We start from the raw sequence: 22928 nt of genomic DNA on the forward strand, positions 1-22928 counted from the left end.
TATCCCTGATCGCTAGTCAGTCCAGGCCGGGGATCCCTGGGGAGTTGGGTACCCCCCAATAAAGGAGTACCCCTCTCCAGGGCACCTCAGGCCTAGACTGATAGCCCGGGGCTATCCCCAGCACCCTATGGCCGTGGGTGCCGGGTTGATAGTGTTAGTGTAAAGTGTAAAATGAAGGTTTACATATTGTCTTTAGTTGTAGAACCACAAGTACCAGCAAGCCTCCCCCGCATGCTGGTATTTGGAGAACCACAAATACCAGCATGCGGGGCATTACGGAAATAAACAAACATACACAGTGAAAGTAAAATTTGAATAAAACATACATGCGCACTCGCACTCACACATACTCACCTAGTATCCGAAGTAATCCATAGGGGTACCTGAAAAAAAAAATCCATACTCACCTTTCCTATGCGTAGATCGCGTCCACTTGTCCAAGTAGGCATTCCAGGGGTTTAAGAAAAAAAACATTGCAAAAAAACCCAATCCATGCCAGACACAGCAAAGGTATGTGTGTACACGCGTGTGCCCCATCCTCGAAGAGGCCGCCAGCCAATCAGGGAGCATCTCCGTCGGAGCAGCTCCCTGATTAGCTGAATGCGGCCAGCCTGTGTGTCCCATAGACTTCAATGGTGATAAATCCCCATTGAAGTCTATGGTGGGAACCGCTACATCGTAGCCGCAAGGTTAACTCAGGTTAATCTTGTGGTTACATCACTGATACAATGTCGCAATGCGCGTGCGCAAACCAGTCAATGCGTTCGGAAATTGCTCGCCCATAGCCCGCAGTCGGGCTACTATTTTGAGTGACAGGTAGTGCTGTTTGTGGGTGGTAACAGGGGAAGGTGCTTAAAAACGGGGGTGTGGTTGTGCGTACGCAGGCGTGCCCAACCGTCAGAAGGGCGTTTAATGGGTGTGCATAATTAGCAAAGTAGAGTCATTACACACGTGACTAGGTTGTATCTCAGCCAGAACTGCTCGCAATGTTGTGGTAGGAAAATGCAACCACAAGCACTGCGAGCAGCTTTGATGGCTCTCGATGGTCCCGATTAATCCTTCAACTGCCGGAGATGACGTGTGTTGCGAGAAGCAAAGGGGCATCTTTATACAGGTGCGAGCGCATAATGCGGATGCTCACTATTACTTAGAGGGCGGCTTTACACGACGGATTGCGAGCACATGATTTAAATAGCCGGCCCCTTTTAGCAAGCGAGCGAACGCTCATAGCGTCCGGCTCTGAATCAGGCCCTCAGTACATCATCCGAGTACAATCTCCTAGTGTTATCCTCCTGTGCCAGGTCTGCATCTGAAGCTACAGTGTGTGTACTTAATACATCATCCGAGTACAATCTCCTAGTGTTATCCTCCTGTGCCAGGTCTGCATCTGAAGCTACAGTATGTGTACTTAATACATCATCCAAGTACAATCTCTTAGTGCCATTCTCCTGTGCCACCCATGCATCTGAATCAACAGGGTGTGTACCCAGTATGTCACACAAGTGCAAAACTTCCAGTATCATTCTCCTGTGCTTTCCATGTGATAGTGTTCTTTCGTTTACCAAGTGTGCCAGATACCTCACCAAAGGGACTCTTAATGGGTGCAGCTTAAACCCAAATCCTGCTAGGAGGAGTCACTGGTGAACACCTCCCTGTAAGTTACACTCCGGTCAGGTCTAGACAACATCTGGTACTCCTCGCCTCCAAGTCCTTTCTAAACCTGGATCCACGTCTTCCAATCCCTCTACAGAGGACCACCATAGCCCGAACGTGACAGTACACAGTATATTAATAAAGAAAGACAGATTAAAGATATATTATATAAACATTGGGACATATTGGCATTAGACCCTGTGTTAGGTAAGATCTTGCCAGAAAAACCACAGGTTATTTTTAAGAGGGCCAATGCTCTAAAAAGTTCATTAGCTCCTAGTCTGCTTCCGACTTTAAAGACAAAAAATGGGAATTGGATAGAGACCTTAAAAGGTTTTTTTCCCTTGTACACAAAGCCGGCTTGAGGTACGTTTGATCAGTGCGGTCGAACAGGGGCGCCACCCCATAGAGGGCGCACCCCTCCCAACCATTCCCGATTTCAGCAGGACAGTGCCATTTTTCGGGCACTGCCCCGCTGTTCTACTCCGCTCTGATGAAGTCAAAGAAAACGGCACCTGTTATTGGTTTTAATATTGCTGGAATCAGCTAGTTTTCAGTCAATACAGCTTAGTTTATTAAGAGCTAGAAGCATGCCTATTAGTTTATTATATTCATATAATGCCTTTGCGCAAGATTAATGCATGTAAGAAGCTCTACAATAATCATTATGAGATAGGCTACAACAAATGGTGCCTGTATGTCATTAGTAGAGATGTGTGGGTTCGGATTTACTCGGTTGTTATCGCTACCATACCTTACAACCCACCTCTCCCTCCAGGTTATATAAGTATATACCCCCACTTCACCCACTTAACATGAATAAGTACTGTACATCACCCTTACCTCTGATTGCAGCATTATGTGTCCCTCACACCGGCTGCTGCCTGCATGGGACATGGACAGGCCCATCATAGCAGGAGGGGGCGGGGCCTCATAGAGGGGGGTAGACTCTGGAAGAAGCAGGAAGACAGACAGGCCTGGGAGAGCAGGAGAGAGAGAAGGGGGCGGGACTTAGATAGGGGGCGGGGAGAGGGGACTTAACTCAGGGGAGAAAGAAGAACCGGTAGCGTAGCACAGATGCAATGTCGCAGCTTGCTAATGGAGCAGTGCTGAAGCCTTTGCTCTGCCCTCTATGAGAAGGGTGCCAGCAGCTGCCCGCATGCCGCTAGTCACAGTAACAGGGCGCCGCTGATCCTAACAGAAAACTGCTCTGTAATTACAGGCAGACATCTGTCTGTAGCAGTTCACAGGCAGGTTCATCTGCACTCTGCGGGGGCCCCTCTGAGCCCGGGCCCGGTACATAAGTTCCGGTTGTACCCCCCTGATGGCAGCAGCGACACAGACAACACACACACACTGACAGACACTCACAAAGACTACACACACACACATATAGGCAAACAATGACAGCATAATTTATTAAAGAACACCCATCCCCCGCACCCCCTCACCTGCGGCTCCAAGATAGAGCGCCGGGAATAGAGAGCCTCTCAGCCGCCTCTCACAATGCCCCATCGGAACTGCCAGGGAGGGGCTGCGCCCTACATTCAGCCAGCAGCACAGACCCAGCCAGTTGTATGTTAGCTGAACTCCAGCTGCTCCTTCTCTTTAGAAAAAAAAAAATCAGCTGCGCGGCGATCAAGCGGCGGCAGGGGGGGTTTCTAGGTACTCGGAAACCCCCCTGCGTGCGTGTATGGCCTAGTAGCTCTGTTCTGCAGTGCAGCTCTCTGTCTAAAGTGAGAAATGAAAACCATCGGGCCCACGGCTACTACTGCATACTTGCCTACACTCCCGGAAGTCACGGGATGCTTCAGATTTTTCGGGTAGCCCCCCCGGAAGTGTAGGCAGATCTCCCGCATCCTGCCCACTTCCTAGTGAAGTGGGCAGGATGTGGAGATTTTAATGGGGAATTCGCGTGTCCATGAGGAGGAGGCGATTTGCTACAATTAGTCCCACCCTCATCGCAGGCCCGCGAATCGTTAACGTTTATGAGAAAGGGGTAGGGCCTAATTACGTCACCGGCTCTGCCCCCCGATCCAGGCTACTCCCAGAAAGCAATATACAAAAGTCTGTAAGTATGTACTATTGATGGCGAGAAACCATATGGGATTCCAGCATCGATCATCATCATGGGTTCATCGATGGTCTCTAGCCATCAATGGCCATCCCTACTCTTTGTTGCTTTACTCCCACCTCAGAATCATGCCTATAATCTGGGTTTATACAATATATTGTTAAGGATAAGGGTATTATCACATCACAATGGTGGTCCCAATGTTTAAGTATGGAAGCAACAGATATAAAAAGGGAGTATAATCTTATGCTATGTAGCAAGTGGAAAAAAAGTATTTTGTTTAACTGACAAAGGGAATTTAGTGTTACTATAGTTTGAGATCTACTATAAAGATACTACTACATTGTGTCTATCATCAAGATCTGACTGTAAGAAAAGTCTTGCGTACCTGGAGCTGAAAGGCATGTTGGGACTATCACGCCTCACTAGTAAATGGCTGTGCCTTTCCAGATTGTGAGTGGGATGTTACATAGCTGGTGATATTTATGAAAAATTGCAGTTTCACAAATCAATTTTGCTACTAAAGCAAAGTTATAATGACAGGTGATATCTCCCTGTTATGGACATAGGACCTGATGATCAAGCGGCCACTCGTTGCAGACGATGTTCGCTAATGTGCGCATGCATGTAGTTCGCGGTGCACATGCGCATACTAGTACGAGCGATCGGAATGTGCTCGCTCACCCTGCAAAGACAGCCCAGTGGTTTGAGTGACAGGAGAGGCCATTTGAGGGAGTGGAGTTGCGGACGCAGGCGTGCCAGAGTGTTTTCACGCCATTTCATGCATAATTTACAGGCAGCATCATAGTACACGTCACCTGGTTGAATAATACACTGAAGTGATCGCAGTGCTTGCGGTAGGGTACAGTCAACCGCAAGCGCTGCAGTCAGATCTGATGGAACCCGATGTACTGATGGTTGTATATACTTCCTGGAGATGACGTACGCTAGTGGGCGGCTAAAGACAGGCTGGTGGGCCTCTGTGAACACAAAGTGATCGCTCGCCAAGACATAGTGGGTGTGCTTATTCCTTGCCATGCGAGCGGCTGCCTTGACGTCACTTAGCTGAATTTCCATACACCGGGAGCAAGCGGCCGCATCTAGCGAGCGGGTTTGAATCAGGCCCATATTACCATGACGTAGATAAGATGATCACCAGGTTTACATCCGCGTTACATACTAGTCATATGGGGCTCATGTCTCCATAGTAAGAGTGGTCCAGTCATGTTTTTGTGGTTGTTTTTATCCAAATTATTAGTGTAAAGCTCTTTTGTCAAGTCTTATATAGTATGAGGCCAGTCATCACAAATATACTATAATCTTACATCTGCCACAATATTTTACTATATTATTAAGTAGATCATTAAGACTCTTCAATAGAAGTATGTCCACCTCCAAGATTCTACTATAGTGTCAGGTCTGTGATAAATTCTACTATAATAAATGATCTATCAAATCTGTTCTGCTAGAAATCATTTTTGTTTGTATTTACAATGAATCAGAATAGTCATTTATTTTGCCTAACAGTCTTGCTGCAGGTAAGCACACAAATCGCTTTTTTTAATACATTATGTAAATCATACAGTAATTACAAAATAAGTATATTCCAAAATATTATTATATAATTTCAAATTAAGAAAGATTATGTCACATGAAAAGGATACTGGGAAATAAAGCAATTATCGATACCACAGAAATGGTCATTCGTACATGGCAGGTTCCCTTCTTGTTCCACTGTGGGCAGGATTTGTAGGAGATAATAGATTGGAGGAAAATATACATAACACCACAGATTAATGTGATGAGGGCTCCCACATCATGGACTTGTGTAACAGAGGTCTCCTGAAAAGTAAACATGCATGTTAATTCAGATGTTCTCTATATTGTCACTGTAATCTGAAGACAATATATACAAACATTACAACTAACTACTAAATTTACCAACTCAGTGCAATATAATATGAAACTTTCTGCCAGATTCAAGAGCTGCCTCACTTCACATGTAATGTGGCGTAGCTATTATGGGTTGGGTACAGGATCCCGGCGGTCGGGATGTCGCTGGTCAGAATACAGACAGAGGCATGCCGACAGTCAGAATCCCGACACCCCTAGGTAAGTAAGGTAAGACTATCCCCTAACCCTAACCCTCCCTCCCCGGTGCCTAACCCTAACCTCCCTCCGTAGTGCCTAAGACTAACTTTCCCGTTGCCGGTGCCTAACCCTAATCTCCCCCTCGCCGGTGCCTAACCCTAACCCTCCCTGCTTAGCGCCTAACCCTAGCCTGCCCCTGCCCGATGCCTAAGCCTAATCTTCCCCCTAACACCTAAAACTTACCTTCGGGATGCCGGCGGTCGAGATTGTGGTGCCGGGATTCTGTCGGAATTCCGGTGTAGGTATTTCGAACGTCAGCATCCCGCACGCCGGATGCTGATTACTTCCCATAATAGAGCTATCTACAGGGGAAGGGTAGTAGTATGATGGATTATGGTCATGAGAATGTTTAATTTGATATGGATTAAAGTTGTTTGTGCAGTAAGGTGTTATATGTTTGGAAATAGCTCTTAGTGCTTTTAAATAGTATTTAATGGAGATGTAACTTGGAATGATTAGTGTTAAGAAGATTGAGGAGTAGAGAAGTCATCAAAATCAGAAGTGTGCCCTGTCAATTCATAAGTAATTACTTAGATATCTGATTAAAATTATTTTTTTAGCTGTGTTTGTAAACTGTTGCTGCCTTGTCAAGCCTGCCCAATATGATGGTACTCACTTTTTAATGTATTACTGCACAGACAATAAAGTGGCCATTCAATTATGTGCTATAGCCGAAAAGTGCTGGCATTCTGACCATTTTGCTGGCACCTCACGACCGCCAACATTGCAGATTTTTCCTCGCACCTCAAAGAGGCGTGCAGGAGAATCTGCAATGTTGGGCTACCATCAGTGGTGAGCATAGCAGCACATCGCATCTGCCCATCGCTCGGAATTAAATTGCCCTTATTACAAATCATACATTATAAAAAACTGACTGTTATTTAGTTGCATTACCTGTAAACCAATCAGAGGCCTCATACCAAATTCAGCTGACTCCTCTAGACATATTTACATTCTAAAAGTACTAGACGGGACTGTACAAAGAGGGTAGTATCATCTATGCTTGCATTGTCCATACTCACCAGTGTGACACAGCCCAACTTGTAAGGTTATCCTCTACCCAGTCCCATACTATCATAAATATATTATAAAACTATGCACGCTAGAGGATTCAAATGAAAAAGGCAGTATACATTGGAACAGTCCAGAATAGCATGGCCAATCATTAAACAAACCACTGGTTATAAACTTTTCGATAAGTGCATGTATTTATAAACAGCTATTCATATTGCCTACAATTATAATATAAAGTGCTTTAAATAGATTATTTAAATCAGTCACATCAGTCCCAGCTGCCAAAGTGAATCTATATTGCTAAGATCTGGGGTCAAAAATTGTTATTTCTTGTTGTGTATATCACATAAATACATATGCACCAAACATAAAGAGCCTGATTCTAAATTGGACGCAGCTAAAGCTGGGGACGCTTCTCGTGGTTATAATATCAACAGACTGTGTGAATGTGCCACAAAAATGCAGTTGCAGACTGTGCATGGGCCTCACCATGTATACACATCTTGGCAGAGGATATGGGAGCGGCCGTCTCCCTCTGTGTGTGGCCAGATCTCTAGGTCCATGAGATTGGTGTATTTCGGTAGCTACCTTGTGACAGTGTCATGATGGTGCCATTAGCGTACAGCCAGACTTCCATGCTAATGTGACACCTGCGTACGGAGATAGGACGCCTGTTTCAGACAAATGTTTGCACGGGATGCAGTCAGGAAGCCGACTGTCACAATGCCGACCGCCGGATTCCCGACTGTCAAATCCCGGCAGAGTACTAATGACAGGCGTCAAAATCCCGACGCCTGTCATTATACCTACGCCGGAAGCCCGACGCCGGGCATAACGAATGAAGGTAAGCCGGGCGGCGGGCGCGGACAGAGGAGGGATAGGTTTGGGGCTCTCGGGGGAGATTTAGTTTTAGGCACTCTGCCGGGAGGGTTAGGCTAGGGGAAAGGGGGGTTAGGGTTAGGCACCCCCCCGGGAGACGTAGGTTTAGGCTGAGGTGACGGGGGGGGTTCGGTTTAGGCACTTACGGGGGGTTAGGGTTATGCACTAATGGTGGAGGTTAGGGTTAGGCACCCCTAAGGGAGGGTTGGGGGGGTAGGTTTAGTTACACTTACCTAAATCCCGTTGGGATCTTCACTACTGCTGGTCTTCCGGCGTCGGATTCCGTTGCAACCAGCATGGGGTAGGTGTAAATGTTGATACTAGTGATGACGATTGCTGCTGCAGATGGAAAAACAGTGGGCACTATCACCATACTCATGAAGAAAGACAGATACTAGCTTTGGCAGAAGGTAGTAAATCTGTCTGCCACAACCCTCCACACTTAAGTTCTTCTTGCGTTCAACTCAGAATCAACCCAAAACTGGATAAAATAACACCAGGTTGCAATTATACTGTAAATATTATAAATGGTGAAGTTTAATTACTTCCTAACATTGTGAATTAGCTAAATAGATCAGGAAGCAGGTAGTCTCAAGCCGCATACACACTGGACGATAAATTGGACGATAACGATATCGGTATCGTTCATCGCATTCAATATCATCCAGTGTGTATGCATGATATCGTTAACGATGCATGCTCCCGCGGATCGTCAACGATGTCTTTCATCACCCGTACTTGCAGGGAAACCTGACGATTTCGTGAAGTTGTGCAAGTACGGAGATGAGGGAGGGTGCCGGCACTGAATGATATCGTTAACGATATTGTTCAGTGTGTATGCTTAATGTCGGGAACGACATTGAGCCCTGCAGTTCAAGGTAAACATTTAACGATATGCTCCATGAGTCATATCGTTAAGTGTGTATGAGCCTTCAGTGATTGTTTTTATACTCTCATATCACACCTTAGAAGCCACATAACTCATTTGAAGCTTGGAAAAGGAAAAAATACCTTCACTTTTTATATTTTCTTGGTTTGCTGTACATGCTGTAAAAATTTTTGGAAAGTAAAGAGATGTTTTTTTTAAAATGTGTGTTTACTAGAAGAGTTACATTGGAACACTGTAAACTGATGTACACAAGCCTAAAAGTAGATGAAACACATGACATAGAATTAGGGGTGAGCGGGTTCGGATTTCTGAAATCCGAACCCCCCCGAGCCCCCCCGATCCGAGTCCGATCCGAGTCAGGCTCGACTTTTCCCGCCTGACTCGGATCTGAAATCGAGGCAAAACGTCATCATCCCGCCTTCCGAGTCTCACGGGTTTTGGATCCTATATAAGGTACCCGCGTCGGCGCCATTTTCTCACTCGGCTGTGGACAGTGAAGAGGGAGGGTGGGAGTTAGGGCTGTGTAGTGTAGTGTAGTGTAGTGCTGCTGTTGTCCACTACTTCAAAGTCCATAGGGGCTGGCTGTGTTGTGCTGTGCTGCTGTTGTTAATAGGGGCTGTGTCCACTACTTCAAAGTCCATAGGGGCTGGCTGGACTGTGTTGTGCAGTCAGTTCTCCATAGGGGCTGTGTCCACTCCAAAGTCCTGTGCAGTGTCCCAGTCCTAAAGGAGTGCTGTAGTGTTGTCCAGGGGGTGCTCTGTCCATCAGGGGTGCTCCCCCCCAAGTGCTAAAAAAATTATATATTTTCTGTGTTTGTGAATTGTGTGCGCAGTTGCCGCACGTGCATCAACAAAGTAGTGCCAAGCGTGCGCCTGTGTCATAAGTAAGGGCCGGCTGGCTTGACCGTTAAGGGTGCTGTAACCCCCGAAAGTACACTCAAGTCCAAACCAAAAAAAAAATTATTTTCTGTGTTTGTGAATTGTGTGCGCAGTAGCCGCACGTGCATCAACAAAGTAGTGCCAAGCGTGCGCCTGTGTCATAAGTAAAGGGCCGGCTGGCTTGACCGTTAAAGGGTGCTGTAACCCCCGAAAGTACACTCCAGTCCAAACCAAAAAAAAAATTATTTTCTGTGTTTGTGAATTGTGTGCGCAGTAGCCCGCACGTGCATCAACAAAGTAGTGCCAAGCGTGCGCCTGTGTCATAAGTAAAGGGCCGGCTGGCTTGACCGTTAAGGGTGCTGTAACCCCCGAAAGTACACTCCAGTCCAAACCAAAAAAAAAATTATTTTCTGTGTTTGTGAATTGTGTGCGCAGTAGCCGCACGTGCATCAACAAAGTAGTGCCAAGCATGCGCCTGTGTCATAAGTAAAGGGCCGGCTGGCTTGACCGTTAAGGGTGCTGTAACGCCCGAAAGTACACTCCAGTCCAAACCAAAAAAAAAATTATTTTCTGTGTTTGTGAATTGTGTGCGCAGTAGCCGCACGTGCATCAACAAAGTAGTGCCAAGCGTGCGCCTGTGTCATAAGTAAAGGGCCGGCTGGCTTGACCGTTAAGGGTGCTGTAACCCCCGAAAGTACACTCCAGTCCAAACCAAAAAAAAAATTATTTTCTGTGTTTGTGAATTGTGTGCGCAGTAGCCGCACATGCATCAACAAAGTAGTGCCAAGCGTGCGCCTGTGTCATAAGTAAAGGGCCGGCTGGCTTGACCGTTAAGGGTGCTGTAACCCCCGAAAGTACACTCCAGTCCAAACCAAAAAAAAAATTATTTTCTCTGTTTGTGAATTGTGTGCGCAGTAGCCGCACGTGCATCAACAAAGTAGTGCCAAGCGTGCGCCTGTGTCATAAGTAAAGGGCCGGCTGGCTTGACCGTTAAAGGGTGCTGTAACCCCCAAAGTACACTCCAGTCCAAACCAAAAAAAAAATTATTTTCTGTGTTTGTGAATTGTGTGCGCAGTAGCCGCACGTGCATCAACAAAGTAGTGCCAAGCGTGCGCCTGTGTCATAAGTAAAGGGCCGGCTGGCTTGACCGTTAAGGGTGCTGTAACCCCCGAAAGTACACTCCAGTCCAAACCAAAAAAAAAATTATTTTCTGTGTTTGTGAATTGTGTGCGCAGTAGCCGCACGTGCATCAACAAAGTAGTGCCAAGCGTGCGCCTGTGTCATAAGTAAAGGGCCGGCTGGCTTGACCGTTAAGGGTGCTGTAACCCCCGAAAGTACACTCCAGTCCAAACCAAAAAAAAAATTATTTTCTCTGTTTGTGAATTGTGTGCGCAGTAGCCGCACGTGCATCAACAAAGTAGTGCCAAGCGTGCGCCTGTGTCATAAGTAAAGGGCCGGCTGGCTTGACCGTTAAGGGTGCTGTAACCCCCGAAAGTACACTCCAGTCCAAACCAAAAAAAAAATAATTTTCTGTGTTTGTGAATTGTGTGCGCAGTAGCCGCACGTGCATCAACAAAGTAGTGCCAAGCGTGCGCCTGTGTCAAAAGTAAAGGTCCGGCTGGCTTGACCGTTAAGGGTGCTGTAACCCCCGAAAGTACACTCCAGTCCAAACCAAAAAAAAAATTATTTTCTGTGTTTGTGAATTGTGTGCGCAGTAGCCCGCACGTGCATCAACAAAGTAGTGCCAAGCGTGCGCCTGTGTCATAAGTAAAGGGCCGGCTGGCTTGACCATTAAAGGGTGCTGTAACCCTCAAAGTACACTCCAGCCCAAACCAAAAAAAAAATTATTTTCTGTTTGTGAATTGTGTGCGCAGTAGCCGCACGTGCATCAACAAAGTAGTGCCAAGCGTGCGCCTGTGTCATAAGTAAAGGGCCGGCTGGCTTGACCGTTAAGGGTGCTGTAACCCCCGAAAGTACACTCCAGTCCAAACCAAAAAAAAAATTATTTTTTGTGTTTAGCCGCACGTATATATCAAATTGATATAACATAAATGGAGGACCAAACTTTCTCCGATAAAAATAAAATAGAGAAAGATCAAGAACCACTTCCTCCTAGTGCTGAAGCTGCTGCCACTAGTCATGACATAGACGATAACATGCCATCAACGTCGTCTGCCAAGGCCGATGCCCAATGTCATAGTAGAGGGCACATACAATCCCAAATGCAAAGTTCAGGAAAATTACCTTGAAAAAGACATTTAAATCAGCTGAAGAGAAACGTAAACTTGCCAATATGCCATTTACGACACGGAGTGGCAAGGAACGGCTAAGGTCGATCCCTAGTATGTTCATGACTAGTGGTTCAGCTTCACATGACGATGGAAGCCCTCCTCCCACTAAAAAAATCAAAAGAGTTAAGCTGGCAAAAGCACAGCGAAGAACTGTGCTTTCTAAGATGATATCACAAATCCCCAAGGAGAGTCCAAGTGTGGTGGTGGTTGCGATGCCTGACCTTCCCAGCACTGGACGGGAAGAGGTGGCTCTTTCCACCATTTGCACGCCCCCTGCAAGTGCTGAAAGGAGCACCCACAGTCCACTTGCTGATATGCAAATTGAAGATGTCACTGTTGAAGTACAACAGGATGAGGATACTGGTGTAGCTGGCGCTGAGGAGGAAGTTGGCGAGGAGGATTCTGATGGTGATGTGGTTTGTTTAAATCAGGCTCCGGGGGAGACAGTTGTTGTCCGTGGGATGAAAAAGCCCATCACGGTCATGCCTGGGCAGAAGACCAAACATTCCACCTCTTTGGTCTCGCAATATTTCTATCCAAATCCGGACAACAACTGTCTTGCCATATGTACCATATGTAAAGGTGAAATAAGTAGGGGTAGGGACGTCAACCACCTAGGAACATCCTCCCTTATACGGCACCTGCAGCGCGTTCATAAAAAGTTACTGTCAAGTTCAGAAACTTTGGCTAAGACCGTAAGCAGTCCAGGGACACCTAAATCCCGTTGTCCTGTTGTATCCAAGTGCCTGCAAACCACACCGTCAACTCCCTCCTCGTCAATTTCCTCCTTAGTCAGGATCGGAAGTAGTCCTGCAGGCCATGTCACTGGCATGACTGACTCTCCTATCCGGGATTCCTCCGGAGGATCCTGCATTGCTACGCCTACTGCTGCCGCTGCTGCTGTTGCTGCTGCTGGGAGTCATTCATCATCCCAGAGAGGAAGTAGGAACACCACTACTTTTACTAAACAATTGACCCTCCAACAGTCCTTAGCGAGGAGGATGAAGTACGACAGCAGTCATCCTGAAGCAAAACGTATAACTGAGGCCTTGACTGCTATTTTGGTGTTAGACATGCGTCCGGTATCCGCCATTAGTGCAGTGGGATTTAGACAATTGATGGAGGTAGTGTGTCCCCGGTTCCAAATTCCGTCTAGATTCCACTTCACTAGGCAGGCTATACCGAGACTGTACAGAAACGTCAGAAAAAGTGTCCTCAGTGTCCTGAAAAATGCCGTTATACACAATGTCCACTTAACCACGGACATGTGGACAAGTGGAACAGGGCAGACTAAGGACTATATGACTGTGACAGCCCACTGGGTAGATGTATCACCTTACGCAGCAACAGCAGCAGCGTCACCAGTAGCTGCATCTCAGAAACGCCAGCTCGTTACAAGGCAGGCTACGCTGTGTATCACCGGTTTCAGTAAGAGGCACACCGCCGACAACCTCTTAGAGAAACTGAGGGAAATCATCGCCCAGTGGCTTACCCCACTTAGACTCTCCTGGGGATTTGTGATATCTGACAACGCCACCAATATTGTGCGGGCATTACATCTGGGCAAATTCCAGCACGTCCCATGTTTTGCTCACACAATAAACTTGGTGGTGCAGAATTTTCTGAAAAGCGACAGGGGCGTGCAGGAGACGCTTTGGGTGGCCCGAAAAATTTCTGCCCACTTTCGCCATTCAGCGACTGCGTGCCGAAGACTGGAGCGCCAGCAAACACTCTTGAACCTGCCCCGCCATCACCTGAAGCAAGAGGTTGTGACACGGTGGAACTCAACCCTCTATATGCTTCAGAGGATGGAGGAGCAGCAAAAGGCCATACAAGCCTATACATCCACCTATGACATAGGCAAAGGAGGGGGTATGCACCTGACTCAAGCGCAGTGGAGAATGATTTCCGTGTTGTGCAAGGTTCTCCAGCCCTTCGAACTTGCCACACGTGAAGTCAGTTCAGACACTGCCAGCTTGAGTCAGGTCATTCCCCTCATCAGGCTTTTGCAGAAGCAGCTGGAGAAAGTGAAGGAGGAGCTAAGACGGAGCGATTCCGCTCGGCATGTGGGACTTGTGGATGAAGCCCTTCATTCGCTTTGCCAGGATTCCAGGGTGGTCAATCTGTTGAAATGAGACCACTACATTTTGGCCACCGTGCTCGATCCTAGGTTTAAAGCCTATGTGGTGTCTCTCTTTCCGGCCGACACAAGCCTGCAGAGGTGCAAAGACCTGCTGGTGAACACACTGTCAGCTGAAGCGGAACGTGACATGTCAACGGCTCCTTCTTCATTTTCTCCCGCAACTGGGGCTGCCAGGAAAAAACTTAGGTATCCTAAGCAACCCGCTGGCGGTGATGCAGGGCAGGCAGGACCAAGTTTGGACATCTGGTCCGGACTGAAGGACCTGGCAACAATTTCTGACATGTCTACTGTCACTGCATATGATACTGTCACCATTGACAGAATGGTGGAGGATTACATCGGTGACAGCATCCAAGTAGGCATGTCAGACAGTCCATACCTGTACTGGCAGGAAAAAGAGGCAATTTGGAGGCCCCTGTACAAACTGGCTCTATTTTACCTGAGTTGCCCCCCTCCAGTGTGTACTCCGAAAGAGTGTTTAGTGCAGCCGGGAACCTTGTCAGCGAAAGGCGTAGGAGGTTGCTTCCACAGAATGTGGAGAAGATGATGTTCATCAAAATGAATTATTAGCTCTTCCAGGGAGACCAGCCTCCAGAAGGTACAGAGGGACCTGTGGTGGTGGATTCAAGTGGGGACGAGTTAATACTTTGTGAGGATGAGGATGTACACACTGAAGAGGGTGAGGAATCGGTGGATGAGGAGGATGAGGATGACATCTTGCCTCCGTAGAGCCAGTTTGTGCAGGGACACATTAATTGCCAGCTTGTTTTGTGGGGGCCCAAACGAACCAATCATTTCAGCCACAGTTGTGTGGCAGACCCTGGCGCTGAAATGATTGATTTGTTAAAGTGTGCATGTCCTGTTTATATAACAAAAGGGAGGGTGGGAGGGCCCAAGGACAATTCCATCTTGCACCTCTTTTTTTTCTTTGCATTATGTACAGTTTGGGGCCTAGTTTTTCTAACTGCCATCCTGTCTGCCACTGCAGTGTCACTCCTAGATGGGTCACGTGTTTGTGCCGCCCACTCGTGTCGCTTAGCATAGTCATCCAGCTACCTTGGTGCAACCTTTTGGACATAAAAACACTATTGTGAGGTGTGAGGTGTTCAGAATAGACTGGAAATGAGTGGAAATTAAGGTTATTGAGGTTAATAATAGCATAGGAGCAGAAAAACCTACAAATTCTGTGATTTTAGCTGTTTTTATGCTTTTTAAAAAAAAAATACAGATCCAAAACACAAAACCCAGAACCCAAAACACGGAAGGGTGGTTTTGGCAAAACCAATCCAGATCCAAAACACGAAGAAAGATCCAGATCCAAAACCAAAACACAAAACACGAAAAGTGGCCGGTGCACACCCCTACATAGAATATACACTGTGGGGCAGAACCGAGATAGCAGCTTTATCAGAGGCATGGAAACACTAATGGTGCATACACACGGTCAGATTTTTCCTTCAGATATGAACGATAATGATTTAAAAATCGTTCAGTCGTTCATATCTGAAGGAAAATCTGACATATCTGACATGCCTGAACGATGGACGATCAACGATGCGCGTTCCCGTTTGTCAGATAACGATATCTGACATCTGATGTGTTTGCAGTCAGACTTGGACGATTCCATTCATTTTAATGCAGTCAAAAATCGTTCAATCGTTCAAATCGTTCAAAACTTTGGTAAAATCGTTCAAATCGTTCAATCGTTCATCTGACAAATCTGACCGTGTGTATGCTCCATTACTCACAAGTCTTCTCCAAACACCCAAACAGAGGTAATATAAATACTGCTTGCTGAGCTAGAGAATTTATTATTGGCATTCCTACTACTTTTTTTTAACTCCCTGTTGCTGCTCCAATAATCTGGAAATATAAATCACTGTCTTTGACTGGCAGACGTGCTTGCTAATATGACATCCTGTTTCATTGATTATTTATTTAAGTGATTTTTGCATTTTATATGGCTACATTTTATATTCAGCTTAAAGTTGACTCTCTCATCATTGATGTTTTTGTTCACTGTATTCTACGCATTATATATATATATATATATCACCATGAGGGCTAGATGAAAATTTATCATTAGCGTGTTTTCTATAAAGGAATAACATGATTCTACTGTCTTCCGATTAATAGTAGCCCTCATATTCGTATATTATTACCAGTTATTTATATAGCGCACACATATTCCGCAGCGCTTTACAGAGAATATTTTGGCCATTCACATCAGTCCCTGCCCCAGTAGAGTTTACAATCTATATTCCCTACCACATGCTCACACACACACTAGGGTTAATTTTGTTGGGAGCCAATTAGCCTACCAGTATATTTTTGGAGTGTGGGAGGATATACAAACTCCGTACAGCTAGGGCCGTGTTGGGAATGGAACCCACGACCTCAGTGCTGTGAGGCATTAATGCTAACCATTACACCGTCTGTGAGTTGAAGTACTCATTTTTGGATATGCCATAGGTCCATGTGGGTTCTTTGAGTGGGTGCCCACTCTGTTTTTGTGGCGAGTTGTAGAGACTTAGGATATAATATTATATCTGTGTCCTAGGTGTGTATATCATTACATTACCAAAAATTTAGGACTGCCATGTTAGTAGCTATGTTTAGAGGATCATGCCAGATATTTAATTGAGATTTATATTATAACAATATTTGTTTATGAAATAAAGTTCACATGAAATAGATAAAGTTCATAAAAATCACATCTTCTTAGGGCATAGAATGTCCATAGTTGTATATCTATTTATATTGTATATTGCTATCTGATGCACTTTACCAACGTGATATGGCATTATTGTTACCTTTTATGGGATAAAGAATGAGTATTTATAAATGCCCATGTGTTTGAAGAAATATATGGGCCTGTAGGAGGTAGTATAGCATGTATTATTATTTAAGATCTGTGCAACAGCCGTTTCAATAATGCTAATAGATTGTTTTTACAATGTATTTACGTAATACCGATTTGCTTATGGTTGCTAGGTGATGAGTTCATTAGTCGTGCCTTGTGGTGTGCGTCGTTTGTAAGAGCGTCACTAGAGGGCGCCGATGACGTCACTTACGGGCGTCCTGGCAAGGATGCTGGAATGGATAATTTAACACACGGTGATGGTGAGGTGTGTGTATATAAGGTAAGATGTTTTTTAACTTCATTGTGTCCTGAAGACAGTTTGAAGTGGTAAACTGAAACGTTGATAACATCACCTTGAGTATGGTCTTTTTTATGGAGCCTGAGTGCCGCATCATTGGAGATTTCCGTGAGTACTGCATTTGTAGAGTCACCTGGTCAAGTTAAATTGTTATACACGGAGAGTGCCAGATGAATTAAATATATATATATTTTATAAGGGCACGGTCATGCCTTTATATTAAGGCTGAATAGAAAAGAACGGAAATCTCCATAAAGAATTCCGAAGGGGGGGCAGGGTGTTTAAGGGGATACACCTTGAAAGCTATTGGAGGTACCGGGCGGAAATTTGGCACGGACTGGTAGAACTGTCGCTCGGTGCTGCGTGCAAAATTTCAGGGCAAAAACATAAAAAACATAAAAAATTAGGATTTAGGAGTAATCTAAGGCTCCAACTGTCACTTTTTTCCGACATTCTCAATTAGGACAGTGAGACCCGTCTGTGCTTCTGTGTTTAATTAAAAAAAAAAAAGGCCCTCCCCAAAAACAACAACCAGCACCGGGCTTTAGAAAGCCAATACTGGTTGTGCTAAATACAGGGGCCCACACAACACAATCAACCCAGCACCCACCGCCCAGGGGTGCTGGGGATAGCCCCGGGCTATCAGCCTGGGCCTGGGATGCCCTTGAGAGGGGTACCACTTTAGTGGGGGGGTCCCCAGCTCCCCAGGGATCCTTGGCCTGGGCTGACTAGCGGTCAGGGGTGATGCTTCGGCTGGGGGGCCCGGTGAAAGGGCTACCCTGGCTGTGGCATCACCCCCCCCCCCCCCGCTAGAAAGAGTCAGGTGCTGATTCTGGTAAATACTGGGGGAACCCTACACATTTTTTCCCCCTGTATTTCCAGAACCAGGGCCGGTACAGGGCCCGGTGCTGGTTGTGCTGAATACGGGGGACCCCTATGTCATTTGTCCCCCGTATTTTGGCAACCAGGATTGGTTCTGAAAAGCCTGGTGCTGGTTGTGCTTCATACGGGGGACCCCTATGTCATTTGTTCCCTGTATTTAGCACAACCAGTACTGGCTCTCCAAAGCCCGGTGCTGGTTGTTGTTTTTGGGGAGGGGGCCACGCCATTTTTTTCATTTTTAATTAAACAGAGGCACAGACGGGTCTCACTGACCCGTCCCGGCTTCTGTGTTTATTTAGTTACAGGTATCATGGATCGTTCAGATCCGAGCCTGCATCAGTTTGCTGCTACCTCCCCCGGGTCCTGCTGCCTGCACCACCACCGCCGCTAACACCCATGGGTCCCAGCCGCAGCTAATGCCTGCTATCCCCCAGTTCTGGCACCAGCTTACAGCTGCTTCCTTCCCCAGAGCCCACCTCCACTACCACCCACACTGATCTGCCATCTTGGTGCACCCAAGTGAGGCCACAGTGAGTACACCTGATGGAGGCTCCTACTGAGGCTGCACATCAAGTTGAAACTTCCTATCTCTATAATAGCGTATTTGTGAGGTCATAGTTTAAAAACTATAACTTTCTCAATTACCTAAACCCCAAAAGCACCTACCTTGGAACAATAGCTACCTAATAAAACAAACCCAAAGTGTAAATTTGCCCCCTACTCTGAGTTATGTCTTCCCAAAAATCCTGAAGAGAAAACAGGATAAAAGTGTTCCTAATTTCAGTGTCAGAAAAATTGATAGTTGGAAATTTAAATTACTCCCAAGTCCTAATTTTTTATGTTTTTGCCCTGAAATTTGGCATGCAGCACTGAGCGACAGTTCTACTAGCCCATGCCAAATTTCAGCACCGTGCCTCCAATTGCTTTTGAGGTGTAGCCCCTTAAACACCATGCCCCCTTGGGATTTCTCTAAGAGAATATTCTGTTTTTTTCGAGAGGACCTCTACATCGCTCGTCCCCTGTATTTTGGCAACCAAGACTGGCTCTGATTAGCCTGGTGCTGGTTGTGCTTAATACAGGGAACCCCTATGTCGTTTGTCCCCTGTGTTTAGCACAACCAGCACTGGGGATCAAAAGCCCGATGCTGGTTGTGCTGTGTAGGCACGTGATGTTTTTTTTTTTATATTACACATTCTTTTAAAACAATACATGGATGGATCTCACTGATACGTCCATGCATCTGTGTTTTATTGATTTGATTTTCTCAGGTGCATGCCCAGCACCAGTGAGTCCCTCTGTCGCCCGCTGATGCTTCTGTGAATGCCCGTTGCTGCCACTGCTCTGCACCTCCACTGCTGCCACTACCCCACACACCTACAGCCTGCCCACGCAGCCGTCTCTCCCTCTGTACCCTTAAAACACCTCTTGTGTGCTGTCTGCTCCTCCACCTGTGTTAGTGTACCTATTTGTTGTCCTTCTGCCCTGCAGGTGGCCCGGTTTGCTCGTCAAAACCCTGCTGGTTAATAGGTTATAAAAAAGCAATGAAATTCCATAGACAAGAAAACCTTACGTTTTTACATGTCCCATTAAGGCTTCTTACACATGATCTGAAATTTCACAAAACCTACTGAATTTGTGCCACTCACACAAAAAAAAAACAATTAAATTACGATCATTAAGGTTGAGGCCTTAATGGACGTGTTCCTTGCGCAAATCAGATATGGTATGCCATCACACCCTGTGGTTAACTGCAGATTCAGATTGCTGACACTCACAAAATGGTGGAGCTGCTCATTCACAGAATTGTGTGCTCATTGGAATACACACATGCAGTCTATGCAACTGAGGTTTGAGCAGTTATGTGGCTCCCACAACCCACTCGGTGCCCACAATCTTCCCATTCGATCACCACAACACATCTCACTGGCTTCCAACATCATTCTCACTCCATACACTTATATCATTTAGAATACACGTTCAGCTCCCTTATTTTTAACATCAATCTGCTTTTCCCCAGCCGCACCGCCCTGCATCCGTGCAGATTTTTTCTCTACGGAGATATATATATATATATATATATATATATATATTAGGGGTGAGCGGGTTTGGATTTCTGAAATCCGAACCCCCCCGAGCCCCCCCGATCCGAGTCACATCCGAGTCAGGCTCGACTTTTCCTGCCTGACTCGGATCTGAAATCGAGGCAAAACTACATCATCCCGCCTTCCGGGTCTCGCGGGTTTTGGATCCTATATAAGGTACCCGCGTCGGCGCCATTTTCTCACTCGGCTGTGGACAGTGAAGAGGGAGGGTGGGAGTTAGGGCTGGCTGGGCTGTGTAGTGTAGTGTAGTGCAGAGTAGTGTTGTGCTGTGCTGTGTTGCGCTGTGCTGCTGTCGTCCACTACTTCAAAGTCCTTAGGGGCTGGCTGTGTTGTGCTGTGCTGCTGTTGTTAATAGGGGCTGTGTCCACTACTTCAAAGTCCATAGGGGCTGGCTGGACTGTGTTGTGCAGTCAGTTCTCCATAGGGGCTGTGTCCACTCCAAAGTCCTGTGCAGTGTCCCAGTCCTAAAGGGGTGCTGTAGTGTTGTCCAGGGGGGCTCTGTCCATCAGGGGTGCTTCCCCCAAGTGCTAAAAAAATAATATTTTTTCTGTGTTTGTGAATTGTGTGCGCAGTAGCCGCACGTGCATCAACAAAGTAGTGCCAAGCGTGCGCCTGTGTCATAAGTAAAGGGCCGGCTGGCTTGACCGTTAAAGGGTGCTGTAACCCCCAAAGTACACTCCAAACCAAATAACAAAATATTTTTTCTGCGTTTGTGAATTGTGTGCGCAGTAGCCGCACGTGCATCAACAAAGTAGTGCCAAGCGTGCGCCTGTGTCATAAGTAAAGGGCCGGCTGGCTTGACCGTTAAGGGTGCTGTAACCCCCAAAGTACACTCCAAACCAAAAAAATATATATTTTCTGTGTTTGTGAATTGTGTGCGCAGTAGCCGCACGTGCATCAACAAAGTAGTGCCAAGCGTGCGCCTGTATCATAAGTAAAGGGCCGGCTGGCTTGACCATTAAAGGGTGCTGTAACCCCCAAAGTACACTCCAGTCCAAACCAAAAAACAAAATATTTTCTGTGTTTGTGAATTGTGTGCGCAGTAGCCGCACGTGCATCAACAAAGTAGTGCCAAGCGTGCGCCTGTGTCATAAGTAAAGGGCCGGCTGGCTTGACCGTTAAAGGGTGCTGTAACCCCCAAAGTACACTCCAAACCAAAAAAATAAATATTTTCTGTGTTTGTGAATTGTGTGCACAGTAGCCGCACGTGCATCAACAAAGTAGTGCCAAGCGTGCGCCTGTGTCATAAGTAAAGGGCCGGCTGGCTTGACCATTAAAGGGTGCTGTAACCCCCAAAGTACACTCCAAACCAAAAAAATATATATTTTCTGTGTTTGTGAATTGTGTGCGCAGTAGCCGCACGTGCATCAACAATGTAGTGCCAAGCGTGCGCCTGTGTCATAAGTAAAGGGCCGGCTGGCTTGACCGTTAAAGGGTGCTGTAACCCCCAAAGTACACTCCAGTCCAAACCAAAGAAAAAATTATTTTCTGTGTTTGTGAATTGTGTGCGCAGTAGCCGCACGTGCATCAACAAAGTAGTGCCAAGCGTGCGCCTGTGTCATAAGTAAAGGGCCGGCTGGCTTGACCGTTAAAGGGTGCTGTAACCCCCAAAGTACACTCCAAAGCAAAAAAATATATATTTTCTGTGTTTGTGAATTGTGTGCGCAGTAGCCGCACGTGCATCAACAAAGTAGTGCCAAGCGTGCGCCTGTGTCATAAGTAAAGGGCCGGCTGGCTTGACCGTTAAAGGGTGCTGTAACCCCCAAAGTACACTCCAGTCCAAACCAAAAAACAAAATATTTTCTGTTTGTGAATTGTGTGCGCAGTAGCCGCACGTGCATCAACAAAGTAGTGCCAAGCGTGCGCCTGTGTCATAAGTAAAGGGCCGGCTGGCTTGACCGTTAAAGGGTGCTGTAACCCCCAAAGTACACTCCAAACCAAAAAAATAAATATTTTCTGTGTTTGTGAATTGTGTGCACAGTAGCCGCACGTGCATCAACAAAGTAGTGCCAAGCGTGCGCCTGTGTCATAAGTAAAGGGCCGGCTGGCTTGACCATTAAAGGGTGCTGTAACCCCCAAAGTACACTCCAAACCAAAAAAATATATATTTTCTGTGTTTGTGAATTGTGTGCGCAGTAGCCGCACGTGCATCAACAAAGTAGTGCCAAGCGTGCGCCTGTGTCATAAGTAAAGGGCCGGCTGGCTTGACCGTTAAAGGGTGCTGTAACCCCCAAAGTACACTCCAGTCCAAACCAAAGAAAAAATTATTTTCTGTGTTTGTGAATTGTGTGCACAGTAGCCGCACGTGCATCAACAAAGTAGTGCCAAGCGTGCGCCTGTGTCATAAGTAAAGGGCCGGCTGGCTTGACCGTTAAAGGGTGCTGTAACCCCCAAAGTACACTCCAAAGCAAAAAAAAAATATTTTCTGTGTTTGTGAATTGTGTGCGCAGTAGCCGCACGTGCATCAACAAAGTAGTGCCAAGCGTGCGCCTGTGTCATAAGTAAAGGGCCAGCTGGCTTGACCATTAAAGGGTGTTGTAACCCCCAAAGTACACTCCAAACCAAAAAAATATATATTTTCTGTGTTTGTGAATTGTGTGCGCAGTAGCCGCACGTGCATCAACAAAGTAGTGCCAAGCGTGCGCCTGTGTCATAAGTAAAGGGCCGGCTGGCTTGACCGTTAAAGGGTGCTGTAACCCCCAAAGTACACTCCAGTCCAAACCAAAGAAAAAATTATTTTCTGTGTTTGTGAATTGTGTGCGCAGTAGCCGCACGTGCATCAACAAAGTAGTGCCAAGCGTGCGCCTGTGT

General features: G+C 46.4%; 1 protein-coding gene across 1 annotated transcript in view; it reads right to left on the reverse strand.

Moving 5' to 3' along the window:
• The window catches only part of DRAM1 (DNA damage regulated autophagy modulator 1), a 113181-nt gene that overhangs the window by 12659 nt on the left and 77594 nt on the right, over positions 1 to 22928 (reverse strand). Inside the window, exon 4 of the mRNA XM_088467869.1 lies at positions 5392 to 5569. Coding sequence (XP_088323995.1) covers positions 5392 to 5569 — 178 coding nt within the window. The remainder of the gene's footprint in view (positions 1 to 5391; positions 5570 to 22928) is intronic.

Source organism: Taudactylus pleione, unplaced genomic scaffold (genome assembly GCF_031769625.1).
Source record: "Taudactylus pleione unplaced genomic scaffold, aTauple2 ptg000077l, whole genome shotgun sequence".
Classification (NCBI taxonomy): domain Eukaryota; kingdom Metazoa; phylum Chordata; class Amphibia; order Anura; family Myobatrachidae; genus Taudactylus; species Taudactylus pleione.